The 18807-nt window shown below is 47.6% G+C and overlaps 1 protein-coding gene across 2 annotated transcripts; it reads right to left on the bottom strand.

Annotated features, from left to right (window-relative positions):
- Window positions 1–8654: 8654 nt before the first annotated feature.
- On the bottom strand, window positions 8655–18309 carry MCFD2 (multiple coagulation factor deficiency 2). 2 transcript variants are annotated; one of them, XM_010838644.1, is made up of 4 exons: window positions 18199–18309; window positions 12615–12775; window positions 11499–11658; window positions 8655–10157 (listed from the first exon to the last, which is right to left on the bottom strand). In XM_010838644.1, the coding sequence occupies exons 2-4, from the start codon at window positions 12761–12763 to the stop codon at window positions 10029–10031; spliced, it is 438 nt and encodes a 145-aa protein (XP_010836946.1). In that variant the 5' UTR covers window positions 12764–12775; window positions 18199–18309; the 3' UTR covers window positions 8655–10028. The 2 variants fall into 2 exon arrangements, with proteins under 2 accessions (XP_010836946.1, XP_010836945.1); XM_010838643.1 differs by lacking the exon at window positions 12615–12775 and having other exon boundaries at window positions 18199–18276.
- Between the last annotated feature and the right edge of the window lie 498 nt (window positions 18310–18807).

Consider the following 18807-nt stretch of genomic DNA (forward strand, 5'->3'; position numbering starts at 1 on the left):
TCCTCTGATCCATCCAGCAGGAAGTGGGAGTGAACCCAGGTGGAGGTAGAATTTCAGGCCTCGGTACTGCCTAGCAGGTAGGAGGAATGAAAGTCTGAGCTCTTGGCCTCCTCGGGCAGGAAGGAGGAGGGGCCCCTCATCATAGCCTGGCAAGGGAGAAAGTCTGGGCCTCGCTCGGCCTCTGCTGGACGGGCCAGTTTTCCCCAGTGTCTGGCAGGAGCAGAGCAGTCATTGTCTGAATGTTTTCTGCCTTGTTAGGCTGCTCTTGTCTTCATCCTTGGCTAGAGACAGCAGGTTTTCAAGGGGGCCTTTTTTGTCTGTGCCTTTGGGCATTTCCGGGTTGCTGGCTTCATTAGCTCCAGGTCTGGGATACATGAGGTTAAAAAAATGAAAACAGATAAGGGAACTCACCACCATATTGTTGCTTAGGCCCCAGGGCCCCTGGCCAGCCTGTCTTCTCTCCACCTTTCAGAATCTTCCTATGTCTGTTTTGTGTATAACGTCCCAGGGTTTTGTTGTGCTTAGAGGAACAGGGAGAAGCATGTCTGCTTGCTCTTCCCAGAAGCAAAAGTCCCGTAGTTTTTTTTTTAACATCCCAAAAGTTCAGATATAATGTTCATGGTTTCTGCAACGAATTCCCTGTTGAAATGCTAGTTATTTGGTTCGGTCCTTGATAAAATGGATTCCCTCTTGTGGTAGAAATGTGATTTAGCTTTTGTTTTATTGGAGATGCTACTCAAGAATATTTTTCTGTTCACCTCAGCACCTTCTAGGGAAACATGGTCAGTGACAAAAAGCCTTTTTCAGGGTGGGTGGTAGGGCAGGGTGAGGTAAATAAAGAAAAGCCTCTTTTTTCTTTTTTTCTTCTCCAGGAGGTACTCAACCCTAGATAGTGGAACAGAGAGGTTACATAGTAAACACACAATAAATATCCAGTAAGTAAATGAACAAATGGTATCATTTGCATATAGCATTGGTGTAGATTGTACTATTTTGAGCAAAATGTAAGAAGCACTAATGTTTGGTCACTCTATACTTAGGGAAACTTGTTGGGATATACTATGGGTCTAGCTAAAGGAAATGGGCTCTTTATATACAATAGAGATGAGTATTAATTAGTCTGACTTTTCTGGACCACAATTTAGCAGTGCCTATCAAGACTTAAAATTATTCAGCCCTCGGTAACTCTATTTCCTCAAGAAATAATAGTAAAGATAGACACGGTTTTAGGCACAAAGAGAGAAATCACAATGAAAATTTAACACCAATGATAAGAACATTCTCACATGTTATCTAGTTCCTCAGTGGACAAATGGATCGACATCATGGTCTATCTGTTCAACAGAATAACCTGCAGCTGTTAAAAATGAAGTTTACAAGGACTACATCAGAGGACAGGAACATGTCTTTGATAAAAACACACACAAATTGTATATATACCATGATTAAAACAATGTTAAAAAAAAAAAAAAACAGAAAAAAAAAGACTATGTGGAAATACATCATTATATATAATATAACTCTGTTGAATGAGTCCGTTTTTTTCCTTTCTTTACTATTCTGGATTTTCATATTATGGTGATGATGATGCTCTTCACTCACACTGAAGAGGCCTTATTTAGGCTCTTATTTTAAATTTTTATTTATTTACTTTTATTTTTGTTTTATTATTTATTAATTTTTATTTGATCATATTTATTTTTGGCTGTGCTGGGGCTTCACTGCTGCAAGGGCTTTTCTCTAGTTGTGGCAATCGGAGGCTATTCTCTAGTTGCGGTGCGTGGGCTTCTCATTGTGGTGGCTTCTCTAGAGCACACAGGGGCTCTAGAGCACAAGCTCAGTGGTTGTGGCACACGGGCTTAGCTCCTCCACGGCATGTGGGATCTTTCCTAATCAGGGATCGATCCCATGTCTCCTGCTTTGGCAGGCATATTCTTTACCACTGAGCCACCATGGAAGCCCTCATATTATTACTTTTTTAATGACTTTATTTATTTATTTTTGGCTCTACTGGGTCTTTGTTGCTGCTCGGGCTTTCCCCCCCGTGGCGATTAGTGGCTACTCTAGTTGCGGTGCTTGGCTTTCTCATTGTGGTGGCTTCTCTTGTTTTAGAGCACGGGCTTTAGGGTGCACGGGCTTCAGAAGCTGTGGCACTTGGGCCCAGTACTTGCGGCTCCCAGGCTCTGGAGCACAGGCTCAATAGCTGTGGTGCCCAGGCTTAGTTGCCCTGTGGCACGTGAGATCTTCCTGGATCAGGGATCGAACCTATGTCTTCTGCATTGGCAGGTGGATTCTTTACCACTGAGCCACCAGGGAAGCCCTTCATATTATTTTTAATAAAAATGTAGTATATTCTTCAAATGAAATCCCAGCATTTTGTTCCTATAGCACCAAGAGGGAGAGAGTAAGCTGTGGTTGTGTACATAGTCAAGCACAAAGTAGGAAAATAAAGCTGACACATTAATACATTTTAAAACACATTATTGTGAACATCAATTACATTTGACATGCAAACACCCCTGAGTTCCCCAGCTGCAGGCTCTTCCTCTCAGAGCATCCCATGGACTCTCCCCACCCGATTTTTGTCCTCAATTCAATTCTCTGGTGCCCTCCAAGTCCTGACCATGGACTGGAGTGTTGTCAACCTTCCTGTAAGCCCTCTGTCTCATTTCTCTAGTCTTTCTCTTGTGTGTGCTTGACATATTTCCATTCTCTCCTCCCGGCTGTAGGACTCAGTTATTTACTTCCGTAGGCAGATCTTTCCTCTTTTTCAGGCCACTGCTCCCAGGGGCCTCTGTCAGTCTCCCAGCAGCAAGGCAAACACTCGTGGTACTTAGAGAACGCCTCAGACTGGAGGAAGTCACCCCACTGAAGATCCAGGTGTTGAGAAGGGTAAATTGATTCAAAGAGCCCTACTGTGTGCCCTCGTACAGCTGCAGACATTTTTCCTAAATGGTGTCAGACTGGACCATGTTCGACCATGATTATTTACTCCTGAGAAGTGAGTCTGAGTGATTCCAGGCAGTCTGGGTCCGAGCTGGATGAGGAGAGACTGACAGAAAGAGAACAGCACACGGCTTCCCCTCATGCTGATGATGGAGGCCCAGGTGGGAACAGGCAGGAAGCTGGGCCTTCAAGTATAGTATTTATCTGTCTCAGCAGCCCCTGAGGCCGGGCCCTGGATGGTGAGGAGTGAGGAGATTTCCTTGAAAGAATGGACTATTTCACTACTAACCATCCTAGGGCAGGACACGCTGAGCTTCCCACCTCCCTTTTCTAAAAATTGTACCCTGATTTACTTTGCAGAAATGCCTCCTCATCACCATCAGTCATTTTATGCTACTGGGGCTCCAGACCCTCCCCAGAAATGCAGCTATAGCCGAGGCCTGAGCCCACCAGTCTGTGTGGCATGGCCTTGGCCTCAGTGATGGGTTCAGGGCTCAGAATATTAATAGTTCTGACTGACACAAAGTGCTCCCTCTCTGCAGGCTCTGTTCTTAGGGTTTTGCAAATGTTATCTGTGTTTCCTCAATCACTCCACATGAGAGCCTCGTGAGGTGAATCTCATTCCTATTGTAAGATGAGGAAACTGAGGTACAGAGGCACTAAGTAACAAGCCCAAGTGACACAGCTCTGCTCGGTTCAGTCACTCAGTCATGTCCGACTCTTTGCGACCCCATGGACCACAGGACACCAGGCCTCCCTGTCCATCACCAACTCCTGGAGTTTACTCAAATTCATGTTCATTGAGTCAGTGATACCACCCAACCATCTCATCCTCTGTCATCCCCTTCTTCTCCTGCCTTCAATCTTTCCCAGCATCAAGGTCTTTTCAAATGAGCCAGTTCTTTGCATCAGGTGGCCAAAGTATTGGAGTTTCAGCTTCAACATCAGTCCTTCCAATGAACACTCAGGACTGATCTCCTTTAGAATGGACTGATTGGATCTCTTTGCAGTCCAAAGGACTCTCGTCTTCTCCAACACCACAGTTCAAAAGCATCAGTTCTTCAGCACTCAGCTTTCTTCACATTCCAACTCTCACATCCATACATGACTACTGGAAAAACCATCGCCTTGACTAGATGGACCTTTGTTGGCAAAGTAATGTCTCTGCTTTTGAATATGCTATCTAGGTTGGTCATAACTTTCCTTCCAAGGAGTAAGTGTCTTTTAATTTCATGGCTGCAATCACCATCTGCAGTGATTTTGGAGTCCAGAAAAATAAAGTCAGCCACTGTTTGTTTCCCCATCCATTTGCCATGAAGTGATGGGACCAGTCCATCCTAAAGGAGATCAGACCTGGGTGTTCATTGGAGGAACTGATGCTGAAGCTGAAACTCCAAAACTTTGTCCACCTTATGCGAAGAGTTGACTCATTGGAAAAGACCCTGATGCTAGGAGGGATTGGGGGCAGGAGGAGAAGGGGACGACAGAGGATGAGATGGCTGGATGGCATCACTGACTCGATGGACGTGACTCTGAGTGAACTCCGGGAGTTGGTGATGGACAGGGAGGCCTGGCGTGCTGCGATTCATGGGTTTGCAAAGAGTTGGACACAACTGAGCAACTGAACTGAACTGAACTGAACTGATGGGATTGGATGGCATGATCTCAGTTTTCTGAATGTTGAGCTTTAAGCCAACTTTTTCACTCTCCTCTTTCACTTTCATCAAGAGGCTCTGGCCCCAAGGCATGTGGGATCTAAGCTCCCCAACCAGAGATCAAATCTATACCCCCTGCATTAGAAGGCGAAGTCTCAGCCACTGGGCTGCCAGGAAGTCCTTGTGAGTCTTGGTTTTGCCACTGAATAGCTGTGTCACTGAACAGTGACACAAAACCAAGACTCAAAAGGACTTCCTGGCGGCTCAGTGGCTGAGACTTCGCCTTCCAATGCAGAGGGTATAGATTTGATCCCTGGTTGGGGAGCGTAGATCCCACATGCCTTGGGGCCAAGATACCAAAACATAAAATGGAAGCAACATCGTAACAAATTCAATAAAGACTTTAAAAAAATAGTCTACATCCAAAAAAACCCTTTAAAAAAAAATAAAAGACTCACAGCTAGGTAGTCTGAAACCAGAGTTCACATTCTTCACACCATGCCATATGGTCTTCTCTATCATGATCAGGGCACAGGTGTGTGCTGCGACAGAGTCAAGCTTTCTTTTCTGCTGAGCTGGAAGCCAAGGGGAGGCGGGTGGTGGTTGGGGCGGGGTGGGTGGGGCAGCGAGGAAGAGGAGGAGGGGCAGGAGGAGAGGGAAGGGGAGGAGGATGCTCTGGGTCTGCTGTGTGGGACCTGCAGGTGAATCACACTCCGCAGCGGGTGGGGCTGAAGACCAGAGGAGAGAGGGTGCTGGTGGTGGAGGGAGCCCTGGGACTGGCCACACCTGAAGTCCGTTTAGTAATGTGGCCGACACATCCTCACCCATTTTTTCACTTATTCTAGTTTGAGTTGGCTTCTGATTACTCCCCGTCATACTTTCTGTTTTCTCTTTCTAAGGGCGCCTATTAACTGGATGTTGGATCTCCTCACTAAATCCTCTTACTTTCTTGTCTTTTCTCTGTGATCATCCAACTATTTGCCTTTTTGTTCTGCTTCCTGGGAGATTTCCTTGACCTCACTTTTCATCCACGGAAAACATAATGGGGGTGGGGTAGGGCAATTTTTTATTTCCAGATTCTATAGTATCACATTTTTTGTTTCTAGATCCTATTTCCAATTTTTCCTTTCTTATGGCATCCTAATTATGTTTCCTGGATGTGATCAAGTCTCACATCTCAGAAGATACGGATCGAATTGCTTTAATGGTCTGCTCACCGCTGTATTAATTCCGTTTCCTCAGTGTTCCTTTTCTCAGCTTGTTTTGGTTACTGTCTCTCTCATGTTGCAGGTTTCCCCCGAACTGACTTACAATCCTAAGTAACCCATTCATATTTAAGTGTGACACTAACAAGTTGATTGGGAGCCATGGGTGTCTGGACAGGCTCCATTTGGTAGTTATCTGTGTGGGGGCAGGTGGTAGCCTGGTTTTTTCATTGGGAACCCAAACATGTCAGTAATTGAAGGTCTTCACACAGGGGCACTTCAGTTTCTTCAGAGAATGGACTTTTCATTCACAAGGAGCACAAGCCTGGCTCCCGGCTATCTGAAGCTTTGTGATCATGTGCAGAAGAGCCTTTCACTTCTGCTTTTAGCCTGGTCCCCTCATCCCCACACTTCGCTTGGCATTCCCAAGCCAAGAGCATCTCTGGCTCACCTCCTCAGAGCCAGTCTGCTGTGTTCTGAGGAGAATGAGGGGGCTAGCTGGATGCAACAGGCTGGGCCTGGCCGGATCTATGCCCTCCTCTCACAGGGCTGGGACAATCCCTACCTTTGGCTCCCGCTTCATGCCTCCCCTGATGCCTTGTTCCTTCAGTCCCTGCCTTCCTAGATTCTAGGGGATGAAGGAGCTGCTTCCCTCAGTGCCGCCCTCATTCTTCCCTGTCGGTCCACCTACCACCCCCCGCCAGCTCTCCACCCTCGGGTCTGGCAAACCCAGGTCACCGAAGGTGGAATTTGTCTTTTTTTGTATTGATTCTTGATTTGGGACTAATTACTTGAGATGGAGATACAGGTGCTTTTATCCTGTGATCTTGCAGTTGCCATTTATTAAAAAAAAAAATCCTCTTCTAGTGCTTTCTCAGACCTGCACACCTCCAAAATGCCCTGGAGTGAAAAAGCAGGCTTGAGGCAGCTGTCCTTTGTGGTCTCCATCTCCACAGCCCTGGACCCTGCTGGCACCTCTCTTCTCTTTTCTAGATCTTTCTAAGGAAGGAGGCACAGCTAACGGCTTGAGTGCCTTCCGTATGCCGACTAAGGAGGTCTGGGAGGTGGTCTGTTTTCCCCTCTTTAAGGGGATGCTGGGAAGGATTGGGGGCAGGAGGAGAAGGGGACAACAGAGCATGAGATGGCTGGATGGCATCACTGACTCAATGGATGTGAGTTTGAGTGAACTCCGGGAGTTGGTGATGGACAGGGAGGCCTGGCGTGCTGAGATTCATGGGGTCACTAAGAGTTGGACACGACTGAGCGACTGAACTGAACTGAACTGAAGGGGGATTAACTGAGGATCAGTGAAATCACTGGGAGGCCAGGTGAGTAGAAAACTCCTTTGGTCTATTTCCATGCTTTTGTGTCCTTCACCATTGCATTCAGTATGACCCTTCATTTCTTCCGTGAGAATTCATTCACTCACTCACTCATTCATTCAGCACTTTGATTGAGGAATCTAATCAGCAGAGAAGAGAGAGTTTCCTGGTCTAGTGGTTAGGATTCAGTGCTTTCACTGCTGTGGCCCAGGTCCAGTCTCTGGTTGGGAAACAGACCCCACAAGCTGCACAGTGGGCCAAAATCTTTTAAAAATTAAAAAATTCCGGTTAAAAAAAAAAAGCAGCAGAAAAGACATTTGATGCCCACCCCTAAGGAGCCACCCACTTCTTCCCAGCCTCTTGAGACCCTACTCTTCAGTGAGACGGGGCCCAGATACTTCGGCCAGGCTAAGGAACAGGGAGGGGACTGACTGTGTGTGGCTCATACTCTGTGCCGGCCATCTGCTTGATGTTTTATATATATTTTCTCTCACTTTGTTAATACTTTTAACCACTCTGTGGGTAAATTTCACTATGTTTTTAGATGAGAAATTTAGAGAACTTTAAGAACATAGCAGGCCTGGGGTTTCAACTCAGCTCTGCCTGAGTTCAAAGCTTGTGGTGTTATAAGGTGGCCTCTCAGGTGTATTTGTCTCCATTTTAGAGATAAAGAAATTAAGGAGCAGAGATGTTCCTTACACAATCTGAAAAATTGAGGCGGGCTGAGACAGCCAACACCTCACGTAGGGGAAAGGAGATAAAGGGGCCATGATGGGAAAGTGTGGGCCAGGCAGTGGGGTGGGGGTGGGGGGGTGGTGCTATAAGGAAAGCCAGGCTAACCATAAAGGCCAGTGTGGAATAATTTCAAAGTGCAGCCCACTGGGAAGGAGGGAAGAGGTGTCTGTCTGGTCTGTTTAACTGGGTGACTCTACCTTGTAGGAATCTGTCTCTTCGTCTCCAGCTGCCTCACTTCCTAGCTGCCAACAATACAAGGTTCTTTCAACCGTGGGTCTGCTCACTAGATCCATCCAGAAGGGCAGCTTTGGATGAAGTGGGGCAAGACCCAGGGGTCTCGGGCAGGGGATGGGAGTCAGGGAGGCAATGGTAACTTCTTCCTTTGCTCTCCTTTCAACTGGCAGAACAGTATCATTTCCAAAAATCCAGGGGCGACTATGCTTCCTGCTTGGTCCAAGGGTGCTTGCAATAATGCTATCTAATTTAAATTTTCCGGCTAAGAAAAAACAGTCAGTGAGACTCAAGGAGAAAACATTGTATTTTCCTAGACAATGTCGTCATAATCTGAACTGGGCCAGAGAAGGACAGTCCAAAAAGTGTTTTCATGCAGAAGGAAAAAATGCCTACAGAAGGAAAGTTACTGTGAATCCTAGACCTACCCCTGCAGAAAGGAACAAGGTAGTGGCAGGGAGGGTCCCAGCCCACGGGATGGGTCCCACCTGTAAACGTGGGCATTAAACCAACCAATCCTTTGGGTGGTAGGAGAAGAAGCCTATGTGCACAAAATCAACTGCTCTTGCATTTCATCAGTTTTATTGGTCATATATCCAGAATTCATTATATAAATCTTTCAAAATAACCAGTTATTACAAGAATAGTTTACAATTCAGCTCTGATTGCACAAATACTTGACACAGGAAACCATTTTTACAAATACTTATTTTTCTTATAAGAATACTTTAGTACAGAAAATAAGTCTATATATCTTACAGCAAATTTTATGCAGTTTTTTTTTAACCCATTCAACCATCATTTCAGGTTTCCTATCACAGCATATCCATCACATTCCATAAGCCAACTTATAATCTGCAGCCACTTCTGATTTTCAGTTACAATTGAGATTCACACTTTTAAGAGTTTTTAGGCTTCTTTTTCTGCTGATCTGAAAGAATTCACGTATTCAGGCAGAAGAGGTAATTTAAACAACATTCCTTCTAGATCTCATGTGTATCAGGTTAATCACCTGCTTGGTGAAGAATCTTTCCACTTTTCACTTAGGCTAGACTGGCTGGTAGCTCACCTCTGCTGTATCAAGCAGAAGGGATAAAGTCCTTACATTCTTAAGAGTTTCTAAACTGCAAAAACAAAACCCTAGAAACAAGAGTTAAATACAAATACCTAGAAAGCTAAAATGTTTGCTAATGATGAGAAGTAGAGAACACTTTTAGAATTGAGGTCTCTCCTTGGTTGAAGAAGACATAAAAGATAGTGTAAGGATGTGGCAGTAGTATTATGAAATATTGAAAAACTGAAAAAGGTGAATCACTTAGGTCAGTGGTGTGGTGTTCCCAAAGTCCCAGGAGATACAGAATCTTAGACTCTGGCTAGCTCAACTATTTGACATTCTTCTGATCTGTGGCTTTGAATAGCCTAATAAATACTCCCTTGACCAGAACAAGTAATCACTTAGGCCAGGGGAACTTTACAGAATACTGACCACGTTCCTCTGAAGAGACAGGACAGCCCCAGGGGAAACATTTGGCATTCATTTCATTCCTTCAGTTACTGAAAAGTGTGTCCAGTTAGCAAAAGCTTGTCTTACTTTTCAGGTAGCATGAATTAAAACCAAGAGCCTAGCAGCATTCTCCATCCAAGTTCCTGAGTGCTCAGCTGTGATCATCCAATATCCTTAAAAGGATTTTTTTTATCAAGCCCTTGTCCAATAAGATATTTAAGAGTACTTGGGGACTACAGTAGGTCCCATTCCTCTGCTTTTTTATTTCTCTTGATTTCTCTTTCTCACCCCAGTGTAACAAGTTGCTACAGGTTTTTACCAAAATACCAAAGCGGTATTTTGGAAATGAGTTATTTTGCATTACGGAAAGTGTCCGATCACATTATAATGGGTCAGATTTGCATTTAACTGGGAGATGGCCACATCGGGTCTACTGCAGGGATTTTGCAAATTCGGCATAGTCGATGTATCCATCATTGTTCTTGTCATCGTCTCTCAGAACACCATCTATTAAGTTGATCAGCTCATCTTCGTTCATTGGTGCCTGCTCACTTCCCTCCTACAAGGTACAAATCACACCAAGATGAGCTGCATCTTTTACTGAAAGCGCCTGGTTAATGTCCAAAATAAAATGTCCATGGACTCCTTCAAATGTAGTACTTCTACTTCTTGGAAATCCACAAGCCACATGTTAGATCCAGAGTCAATTCACAACAACCCAATTAAAAAATGATATTTGGCAGTTAAAAGGACGATGCAATCAAAGTAGGCCCTTGCTGATTTGTTTTAAAAAATACTTTTCATTCTTTTTTCATTACCAAAGTCATACATGTTCATTGTAGAAAGCTGGGTCTGGCTTAGAGAACTCAGAGTCTCACAGATTCCAGGACCCACAAATCTATCCTAAAGAAAAGCTCACAGCCCAGGCCCTCCCACAGGTCAGCTCTGCTAAAGTGGTGAGAGCCCACACTAGACATCTTAGGGTCAGGACAAGAGAAAGAAGGCATTGCCGACCAGCAGACCCCGTTACAGTCTCTGAGGTGAAGGCACTTCTGCTCCAGAAGCAGGTGTGGCAGGGCTCACGTTGCCAAGGGCTGAGCTAATGCTGCTCATATCTGTGGCCAATCCGTCTTCTGTCACCTCTCCCATGTCCCAACCCTTTCCTCTCCTGCCCACCACCATCCTCGCCTGCCAGGGCAGCTGGACCTCGATTCCTCTCTCAAAGCCAGTCTTTGCTAGCATCCATCAGTCTGCCTCCCACAGCAAACACTGCATTAGTCATGCTTGTCTCCTGTGCAAAGCCGCTGGTGCTCCCTGCTACCTTCAGAGCAAACACAGCCCGGCTCGGCTGGCAGCCGGTGTGAGCACACGCCCCTCCCCAACTTTGCCTTTCCTCCTCTCTTGAGATTACAGTGTGGTCAAGTGGAACAGACATTAGATCTGGAGGCATAAGATCTGAGTTTCAGTTTCCTCACCTCTCAAATTAGAGATAATAACAAGGACATGACCATCATACTGTATTACCCAAACCCTTATCATCAAATCCCTTGATCCCTTGGACCAGACAGGCCATTCTTCCCAAATGATATAACCTCTCCCCAGTTCTGCCGTTTGAATGTGGTCTGCCTTTCAGCTAGTTCTCAGACCCTGGCACATGGTGGAAATGCCAGTGGCACTTGCTAAAGATCCAAGGCAGGCTCTGGGGCTTCTGCCTCGGCTGGTCACCCTTTGTGAGAAGGCCCTCTGAACAGGAAAAAAGGCAGAGCAGAAGGTGAGCAGAAAGAGGAGAAGCAGTAACAGTGCTGCACAAGGACAGGGGAAGCCATCAGGAGCAGGGGCTGAGTCACCAGAGGGAGGCCCCTCCAAGATGCTGCCCCCCCGGGGCCACTGCCCGACCTACCTCCTTGTGAACGTGAGTGATGGCCGTGGAAAGTTCTAGGCCGTCAAGCAGATTATTGCCATCATAATCATGCATTTTGAAATAATGGAGCTGCAGCTCTTGTGGGGACATCTCCGCCTCTGGTTTGTTGATGACACCTTCGAGATGCTCCATGATATGCCTAAAGACCAACAGTGAAGCTCAGACCACTTGGCAGCGATGCTGGGCTGGGATCCTGCTGAAATCTTAAAGACTCTGAAAAGTTCAAGATCTTCAAGTACACCCATCACAGAAAACCTAACAGAAACAGTGGCAGACCACTCTCCAAGAAGACAGACATAGGCAAGGCCGTGAAAGGAGTAGGGAAAAATCAAACAGTTCATCTGTTACGCTGGCAAGATTATGGGTGCTTTTTCCTTTTTATTATTAGAATATGGTTATAACATTTGGGGGGGGGTGTGTGCATGTTCAGTCGTATTCAACTCTTTGCGACCCCTTGGACTGTAGCCCGTCAGGCTCCTCTGTCCATGGAATTTTCTGGCAAGAATATTAAAGTGGGCTGCCATTTCCTACTCCAGGGGATCTTCCAGACCTTGGGACTGAACTCATGTCTCTTAGGTCTTCTTCAATGGCAGGCAGGTTCTTTACCTAACATTGTTGGGGGAGCTATTAATTTTTTTTTTTTTTTTCTTAAAGCAATTTAAGGATAATAGAGCAGGAACTGTAGGCAGGAATGTGTGAGGCTAACTGGCCCAGGGTAAAAGTTCCAACAAATGATGCAATGTTTGAACATGCCAAGAAAAAAGAAAAAGATCTTGTCATAAGCAAGAAACCTTAGCTCTATTTTGGACTCTGCCACTACTGCTGGTGTCTGTGTCTGTCTGCCTGTCTGTGCTGAGAGAGAGACAGAATGAACTCAGGAAAGCCATTCATCCTTTTTGAGTCTCATCTGTGATCTGATGGCAAAAGAAGAACACCTGGACTTACAGGTGGCTACAAGGAATAAACACCATGCTTGGAAAAATGTCAAGGGGTTGTACAAATAGTAGAAGGCACAGGGGACAGCATGTGCCCTTGCAGCTGGCTGCAGCTGCAGACGGGGAGGCCCCTGGACCACAGCCCTGGCTGAATACGTACTCTTGGTCATGCACTGTGTTCTTATCCAGGCCCATGCTGCCGTGATGGGAGGAGCTGGCCCCGGGCTCCTCGGCCCTGGCACCCGGGGCACAAAAGGCCCAGAGCAAGCCACACAGGAAGGGGATTCTGAGCAGTCGCAGAGATCTCATGGTCACCGGTACCTGGGAGGTGGGGAACAAGAAGGTGAAGACAAGAACACCAGAACTGAGGTTCTTTCAAGACTTGACACAGCACACTCCTGGGAACTGGGTGAAGGAGCAGGGCTGGGGAAGAGAGCTGGCCAGCTCTGCCACCAGACTGCAGGATGACCTTGGGCTCTCCAAGTCCCCATCACTCAAATGGGCTGGCAGGTCCATGACCTTTCCTGAAGCCCCTTCAGAATGCCAAGCAGCTCAATGAGAGTTTACCGGGATCTGGAGAGCACTCCTGCCTACGAGCAGCTTACAGTCTGGTGAGAGAAATACTTCCTGCCAAGAGCACTAATCAAGGCAGAAAGTGAGGTGTACTAAAGAAAGAGGAAACCCTCTGAGAGTTCAGAGGACGAAGTGTCCTTCGGGCTAGAGAAAGCCAGAGGTTAACAGACATGGGGACATTTCAGCAGGTCCAGATAGAGGGGTGTGCAGTGGGCATGCAGGAACTGAAGGACGAATGGACGGTGTGAGTAGAAGGGTAGGTGCAGTCAAGGGGGAGAGAAACTCCAAGTGGGTGAGAGGGACTTGAGCTTAGAGGGTATGAAGTAGATGGAACAGTGGGCAACAGGCTGCAGAGGCTGACCAGGCCATGCTGGAGGCAGCTCTGCATGCTAGGCCAAGAGGCTGACATTGCCTGGGGATGGATGGGAGCCACTGAGGGAGATGAGAGCAGAGATGGTTTCAGAACGGCTCATCTGGCAGTGCAATGGGGAAGGTATTAGGCAGAGTGAGACCAGAGATAGGGGTTGAGGGAAACAGTGGGTAGGTTAGATCAAGGCCCACGGCAGTGGGCATTATCCCCTGCCTCGTCCACCTCCCAGGGCTGTGAGGGAGGCAAGCAATTGAGCCACGAGAAAGAGCACCAGGGAGGAGAGCTCCATAGGGATTAGGTTCCATCTAGTACTTCCGGGGTTTGGCTGGACTTGGAGTCCTGGTCAACAAGGAGAAACAGCTGGCTACACAGCAAGCTCCCCGAGGACAGGAGTGCCTTGTTCCCACCTGTACCCCACCAACACTCAGGCCGCCCTGCTGCTGCTGCTAAGTCGCTTCAGTCATGTCCGACTCTGTGCGACCCCATAGATGGCAGCCCACCAGGCTCCCCCGTCCCTGGGATTCTCCAGGCAAGAACACTGGAGTGGGTTGCCATTTCCTTCTCCTGCTATTCAGCTGAAAGTCCTGATCCTTCCAGGGCTTATAGACTGACCTCTATAAAAAAAAAGAAGTTGAAGGACAGCCAAGAGACCTCTACTCAGAGGTGTTCTGGCCCCTTTCACCTACCCCAAGAGGCTCTGGAGGGCAGGACCCTAGGAAAATGCCATCCCCACAATGTTTAGGAAAATTTCCCAGACCCGCTTTGCTGGATATCAGCAGTATACCCTCTCTTAAGGAGACAATGGTCCCTGGGATATATAACTTCTAGGTGTAAAAAGAAGCATCGAGTCTTGCAAATGAATAGGGACATCAAAATGCAATTGTCATATTTCATAACAGAAAAAGATGTTCAATATACACCAAGTGAAAAAGAGCAGGCTACAAAAGTCTGTAAAGAATAATTCATTTTGGGGAAATTCCCTGGTGGTCCAGTGGTTAAGACTCGGTGCTTTCACTGCTGTGGCTCTGAGTTCAGTCCCTGGTTGGGGAACTAAGATCCCACAAGCCACGTGGTACAGCCAAAAAAAAAAAATTCACTTTTGTAAAAAACAAAACAATGTATGTATATTTCTCATACACAGAACAAAGACTAAAAACTATTAAGAGAGATTACTTTCTGAATTATGAGATTAGGAGTGACTTTTATTTTTCTTCTCTTTACTTTTCCATTGCTTCTAAAATTTTTACTAAAAACATGTGTTTTCTTTACAAATATATATTTAATGCAATTCATCCCATAATTTTGTTCCAGTTCTATATGGATGGAATAAAAAGGGGGATTCTGGTTGAGTCTCATCTCTAGAAAATAATTCAGGAACAGCCAGAAACTACATCCCAATTTTACCAAATAGAAGTGTCCAGACACTGATGAGGCCACTGTCCTTCTACCTGGTACCTGAAAACAAGGTATCAGGTTACTCTCCGCAAAGACTGCCCCAACCAGAGAAGAATAGCTTGTTCTGACAACACACTGCAGAGTTCTGGGACAGGAGGGACCAGAGGGGGAAGCCTTTAAGATTCATAATGCATTAGATGTCTCTTTCCCCAGCAAGCCTTATTCAATTCCGAGTCTGGCTTAGACGCTCTTCCCATATGCTCCTAAGTGCTTCCCTTCAGGAGGGTCCTGTCTGTTGCTGACAACAGCTGTGCATGCACCTGTGAACACGTCTGAGGACCTCTCAGTACCCTCTGTTGGACTGGGCTCTGTGAGGCTGGGGGCTGGATTCCCATTCGCAGCACTGGGCACAGTTCCTGCACAGAGGCTGGAGGTTCTCAGCCTTCGTGCCATGGTCCTTGGGAGCTGGGGAGTTATCATCCTCACCCATACACTGCCAGGTCTGATGTCAACGTAACTGAGGATGAAATTTGGTTCGGGCGCTATCTATCAGATAGTAGAGCTCAGTGATCAACAGACCCCTGGCACCATCTCCTAGAACCATGTGGTTGGATACTTAGTATATCAGGAATGGGTGGGGTGAGGGGGAGAGGTTCTATTGGAATAAGGCCAAAAAGCAACCAAGTGCTTGGTAATATAGTAACTTTGAGTCCAAATTATCCCCTCTTCAAAGGAGACCAGATAAAGGCCAAGAACCATACATTTGGGGCTCACCCCATTCTGGCTTGCTGTGCCAGGTTTCCAACCTTGAGACCACAACAAAAGCCAAATCTGCAAACACAGAAGAGAAACTCCCCCTAGCAAGTGCTACAAAAAGAACAGGGAATGACTGCCACCTAACAAACCATACTGCTCACACTGAAAAGGAAATATTAGCAGCCCCTTCCGCCGAAAGAACAAGTTGCATCACCCACACTCCAACTATTTAGCTCAAGGCCATAAGCAAAGAGCTTGGCAGATAAGCCCCAGGAGTTCCTGGGTTCACTGGCCTTTCAGAAAGTGTAAAGGCTAGGCTAGAGAAAAATCCAGAGGAGGAGAGATTTCTGAATTTGAGACATCCTTCACAGGCGTTCTGGGGAGAAGCGCTAGACCACTGACGGCGGCCGGCTCCCACTGGGCCTTGACTGTAACAGGGCTTTCCTCCTGGCTCCAGCAGCCTCTCCCAGTCCTAGGGCGTTTGTTCGCATTCACTCCACCTGTCCATCTGCCCTCTTCCTTCCAGGCCCAGTTCAAATGTCATCTCTGTGCTCTCTCAGCCAAAGCCAGCTGTTCCCTCCTCTGACCTCAGTCTGCGGTCTCTCACACTCACTTGGCCTTAACATATGGTCACATACTGTTCTCCTTTTATTTTTCTCTTTCCCTCCCTCTGTGAAGACGGGGAAGCTATTTTCTCTGTCTCTCCTTTACTCCTTTAGTGAATTTGTAACAAAATACTGAGCTCACCTGGAACGGCATGCCTTCACTCTGTATCAGGGCCCTGGGCCCTGGAACTCAGGTGTGTTGTTTCCTACCACAGAGGATCTGACCTAAGCTAGAAACATAACTTCCCTTGGGAGTCCTCCCAGCAGTGGTTTGGCCTGGCCCAATCTCATTGTGTCCTTAGTCTTATCAGCACCAAAAAGTTTGGAGTCAGCCTTCCTCCCATCAGTTGTAGGCAACTTTTCTCTCATGCTACCGCCCTCAGTTAAGAATCAAACTCAAAGTAGCCACACATCCTGTACCCTGAGTAGATGCCAAAGAAAAACTCTGACTGGTACTTCCCCATTTAAAACTGCCATGGTCCTGGACTGAAAGTAAGGAAAGAACCAAGTTCCTAGAAAAAGAAACCTCTACATGGGCTGGGCGTTGACAACTGATTCTGGAGAAGCAGGCAGTTAATAACTTGATCTATTTGTTCATTTGGGAGGGAGCTAGCATGCTTCATTTATACATTTAACTAAACTGTTTCCCGGGTTTCCCTGATGGCTCAGCAGTAAAGAATCTGCCTGCAATGCAGGAGACGTGGGGTTCAACCCCTGGCTTGGGAAGATCCCTGGAGAAGGAAATGGCAACCCACTCCAGTATTCTTGCCTGGGAAATCCCATGGACAGAGAAGCCTGGCAGGCTACAGTTCATGGGATTGCAAAAGAGTTGGATGTGACTAAACTACAACAACAACAACTTCGCTAAACAGCTTGGTGCTGCACAAGGTTCTGAGGACAGGTATGTCTGAGGATAGGATAATCTGTGTGACAAGAACCAGACAGGCTCCTGTCACACAGATTACAGCCCAGTGGAAAAGACCAGTAAATGGATAGCTGTAGGGCATGGCAATAGCCCGAACCCCTACCTGGGTTAATATATGAAGGATGATTTTTTTTTTTTCAATTAAAGAATAGCACTTCAGGTAGAGCGAACTTACTGTAACAAACACCTAAGCCTAGAAGGAACGTGGTCCAATCTGGGTACTAAAAAGGGTTCAACATGGTTGAAGACAGTATAGTGGAGACGGATGAGTTAGTAAAGTAAAGAAGACCGGTCACCAAGGGCATTGAAAGCGATGTTCAAGAGCTTGTAAGAGCAATAGGGATCCACAGAAGGAAGACCAGGGGATGGGGGGAGGGTTCTGGTGACCGTGATCAGATTTCGGTTTTAAGGCCATCACTCTGGCTTGCCAACATATAACAAAGCACAGAGGACGGAGAAGGGGCACAGGGGAGAGATGATGGTGGCCTGAACTTGCTAGAGCAGAGGAACTGGGCGTGGAGAAGTCGGCGTATCCACGGGAGATTTGTGATGGATTCGATGTGGATGGGTAAAGCGTGCAGGAGGTGAGAATGACGTGCAAGACTCTGCTTGGGCATCTGGATGGATGGCGGTGCCATGCCCACACAGGGGATACAAGAGAGGAATACAGGCTTCCCCGCCTCCCTGTTTCCCTGGCATAGCCTGGCCAAGCTCGGCCCCCGTCAGTGTTTACTGTCTCTCCCAGAGAGAGACGGGGCACCAGGGGCAGACGGACAGCAACGACTCGGGCCCGCGCGCAGGTCCACCGCAGGTCCTCCAAGAGCGCGGAGATCGACCCCGGCCGGCCCATCAGGCTTTAAAGCCCCTATGGCATATGCCCCGGGAGGGAGGCTCTGCTCCTAGTCGGCCAGCTTCCCGGGGAGGCTCGGGGTCCGAGCCCCCACCCAGGCCGCGCTTGCCTTCCAAACCTAGCCAGAAGCCCTGAGAGCCCCCGAAGGAACGCCAGGATCCCGCCCCTCTGCAGACTCCTGAATGCCACCCCACGGACCTCCTCCTCCAAGGTCGGGTCACAGGGATCACAGGCCGCAGCCGGATCGCGGGAGGCCCCCGGTTCACTCACCCTCGCCGCCACCAGCTGCCACCAGTTTTTCCCCAGACGCGAAGCCCTCCAGCATGAGCCTCGCCAGCTCCCGTCTTCAGTACGTTTTTCCTCCGCTCCGCCCCCCGGCCTGGCCCGCTGTGCGCACGCGCGTCCCTTTCTGCCCGCCCATTGGCGCCGCGGGCCCCGCCTCTGACCAGTGCGGGATCCGGGCCGCTGGGGTGATTCCACGTGTAACGGCCTCAGGCCCAGGAAGGACTGGGCGGAGGCATTTCTTCTGTCTACCTTCCATAGGGCGACACTCGGTTGGATCCTGGGTTGGACCACCTGAACCCCCAAGACCGTAGAGGCTAGGCAAGCCCGGAAGCCCCCAGGATTGTAGTAGAATGAGGACGTTGGATGGCGGATGCAACTGGCCCGCAAACTGGCTTTCAGCTCCACCACCAGCTCCACCTCTACAGGTTCCTGGGTTTCTCTGACTCCAAGTTAGGAAAAAATATAATAGCGTGAAGCAAAAAATTGTTGCCTGCCATTCCAGTTCTGTCAGGATCAAGCCATTAGCCCCTGCAGTTGCTCACCAACCGTGGGCCCTGGGACCAATTTTAGGATGGAGAAAAACAGGAAACGTAA

Source organism: Bison bison, unplaced genomic scaffold (assembly GCF_000754665.1).
Source record: "Bison bison bison isolate TAMUID 2011002044 unplaced genomic scaffold, Bison_UMD1.0 scf7180017864101, whole genome shotgun sequence".
Taxonomy (NCBI): Eukaryota; Metazoa; Chordata; class Mammalia; order Artiodactyla; family Bovidae; genus Bison; species Bison bison.